This window comes from Pristiophorus japonicus, chromosome 27, assembly GCF_044704955.1.
Source record: "Pristiophorus japonicus isolate sPriJap1 chromosome 27, sPriJap1.hap1, whole genome shotgun sequence".
Taxonomy (NCBI): domain Eukaryota; kingdom Metazoa; phylum Chordata; class Chondrichthyes; family Pristiophoridae; genus Pristiophorus; species Pristiophorus japonicus.
The window spans coordinates 3,639,947-3,642,452 of NC_092003.1; the positions used below are offsets into that span (position 1 = coordinate 3,639,947).

General features: G+C 56.2%; 1 protein-coding gene across 1 annotated transcript in view; it reads right to left on the reverse strand.

The window, feature by feature from the left end:
- Positions 1 to 1,228: 1,228 nt before the first annotated feature.
- The window catches only part of avd (avidin), a 6,141-nt gene continuing 4,863 nt past the window's right edge, over positions 1,229 to 2,506 (reverse strand). Inside the window, exon 4 of the mRNA XM_070868339.1 lies at positions 1,229 to 1,436. Within this exon, the coding sequence (XP_070724440.1) occupies positions 1,388 to 1,436 (49 nt within the window). The 3' untranslated portion in view covers positions 1,229 to 1,387. The remainder of the gene's footprint in view (positions 1,437 to 2,506) is intronic.

Here is a 2,506-nt window from a genome sequence, read left to right on the forward strand (position 1 = left end):
CCATACAGGAGGGCGGGTATCACTACAGCCCTGTAGACCATGAGCTTGATGGCAGATTTGAGGGCCTGGTCTTCAAACACTCTCTTCCTCAGCAGAAAAATCTAGGCTGACTCTTCCAGTGCAGTGCTGAGGGAGCGCCGCTCTGTCGGAGGGACAGTACTGAGGGAGCGCCGCACTGTTGGAGGGACAGTACTGAGGGAGCGCCGCACTGTCGGAGGTGCCGTCTTTCAGATGAGATGTTAAACCGAGGCCCTGTCTGCCCTCTCGGGTGGATGTAAAAGATCCCGGGGCCACTATTGGAAGAAGAGCAGGGGAGTTCTCCCTGGTGTCCTGGGGCCAATATTTATCCCTCAACCAACATCACTAAAACAGACGATCTGGGTCATTATCACATTGCTGTGTGTGGGAGCTTGCTGTGCGCAAATTGGCGTTTCCCACATTACAACAGTGACTACGCTCTAGCAAGCAGTAAGGAAGGCAAATGGCATGTTGGCCTTTATTGCAAGGGGGTTCGTGTATAAGAGTGAAGAAGTCCTGCTACAATTATACAGGGCCCTGGTGAGACCACACCTGCAGTATTGTGCACAGTTCTGGTCTCCTTACCCAAGGAAGGATATACTGGCCACAGAGGGAGTGCAGCGAAGATTCACCAGACTGATTCCTGGGATGGGGGGATTGTCCTATGAGGAGAGATTGAGCAGACTGGGCCGATATTCTCTGGAGTTTAGAAGAATGAGAGGGGATCCCATTGAAACACACACAATACTTACAGGGCTTGACAGGGTAGATGCAGGGAGGGTGTTTCCCCCCCGGGCTGGGGAGTCTAGAACCAGGGCTCACAGTCTCAGGATAAGGGGGCGGCCATTTAGGACTGAGATGAGGAGGAATTTCTTCACTCAGAGGGGGGTGAATCTTTGGAATTCTCTGCCCCAGAGGGCTGTGGAGGCTCAGTCTTCGAGGCCGAGATCGGGAGATTTTTGGATATTAAAGGAATCGAGGGATCGGGCGGGAAAGTGGAGTTCAGGTCGAAGATCAGCCCCGATCTGATTGGATGGCGGAATAGGCTCGAGGGGCCGAATGGCCGACTCCTGCTCCTGATTCTTATGGTCCTATGTACATCATTGGCTGTAACGCGCTTTGGGACATCCTGGGTGGTGAAAATAGAAATGTAAGTCCCTCTGTTAATTAACTGCAAAGAGAGGACAGTGAATTGATTATAAGTCGGGTGGTGTAGCAGAATTATTCTTTAATTGAAATAGATTTTTGATTACAGAATTCAAGGTTCTTCGTGGTTTATTGATGATAGAATTTTCAGGTGATGACCCACTCTGAAGCCAACGTCCTCCATAGTGCCAATGGAGGGAGCTCTGAAATTCTCAACTGACCACTAGATCGGACATGTTCCCTCTCGCCGGTAGAAAATATCCATTCCGACCCTGGAATAGGAAAAAGGGAGATTGTTCTCAGATTAGGAAAAGCCCAGAGATTTAGGTGAAAGGGCCAGGAGGTAGGGGAGATAAACCAGGATATACTGCGTGGGCTCGAGCCCCCACTCCAGAGACTCGGGCCTCATAATCCAGGCCGACACTCCCCAGTGCCAGTACTGAGGGAGTGCCGCACTGTCGGGGGGGCAGTACTGAGGGAGTGCCATACTGTCGGAGGGACAGTACTGAGGGAGCGCCGCACTGTCGGAGGGGCTGTACTGAGGGAGTGCCGCACTGTCGGGGGGGCAGTACTGAGGGAGTGCCGCACTGTCGGGGGGGCAGTACTGAGGGAGTGCCGCACTGTCGGGGGGGCAGTACTGAGGGAGTGCCATACTGTCGGAGGGGCAGTACTGAGGGAGTACCGCACTGTCGGGGGGGCAGTACTGAGGGAGTGCCATACTGTCGGAGGGACAGTACTGAGGGAGCGCCGCACTGTCGGAGGGGCAGTACTGAGGGAGTGCCGCACTGTCGGAGGGGCAGTACTGAGGGAGTGCCGCACTGTCGGAGGGGCAGTACTGAGGGAGTGCCGCACTGTCGGGGGGGCAGTACTGAGGGAGTGCCGCACTGTCGGGGGGGCAGTACTGAGGGAGTGCCATACTGTCGGAGGGGCTGTACTGAGGGAGCGCCATACTGCACTGTCGGAGGGGCAGTACTGAGGGAGCGCCGTACTGTCGGAGGGGCAATACTGAGGGAGCACCGCACTGTCGGAGGGAAGTACTGAGGGAGCGCCGTATTGTCGGAGGGGCAGTACTGAGAGAGCGCCATACTGACGTAGGGGCAGTACTGAGGGAGCGCCGTACTGCGCTGTCGGAGGGGCAGTACTGAGGGAGTGCCGTATTGCGCTGTCGGAGGGGCAGTACTGAGGGAGCGCCGCACTGTCGGAGGGATGTACTGAGGGAGTGCCGCACTGTCGGAGGGATGTACTGAGGGAGCGCCGTACTGTCGGAGGGGCAGTGCTGAGGGAGCGCCGCACTGTTGGAGGGGCAGTACTGAGGGAGCCCCGCACTGTCGGAGGGGCAGTA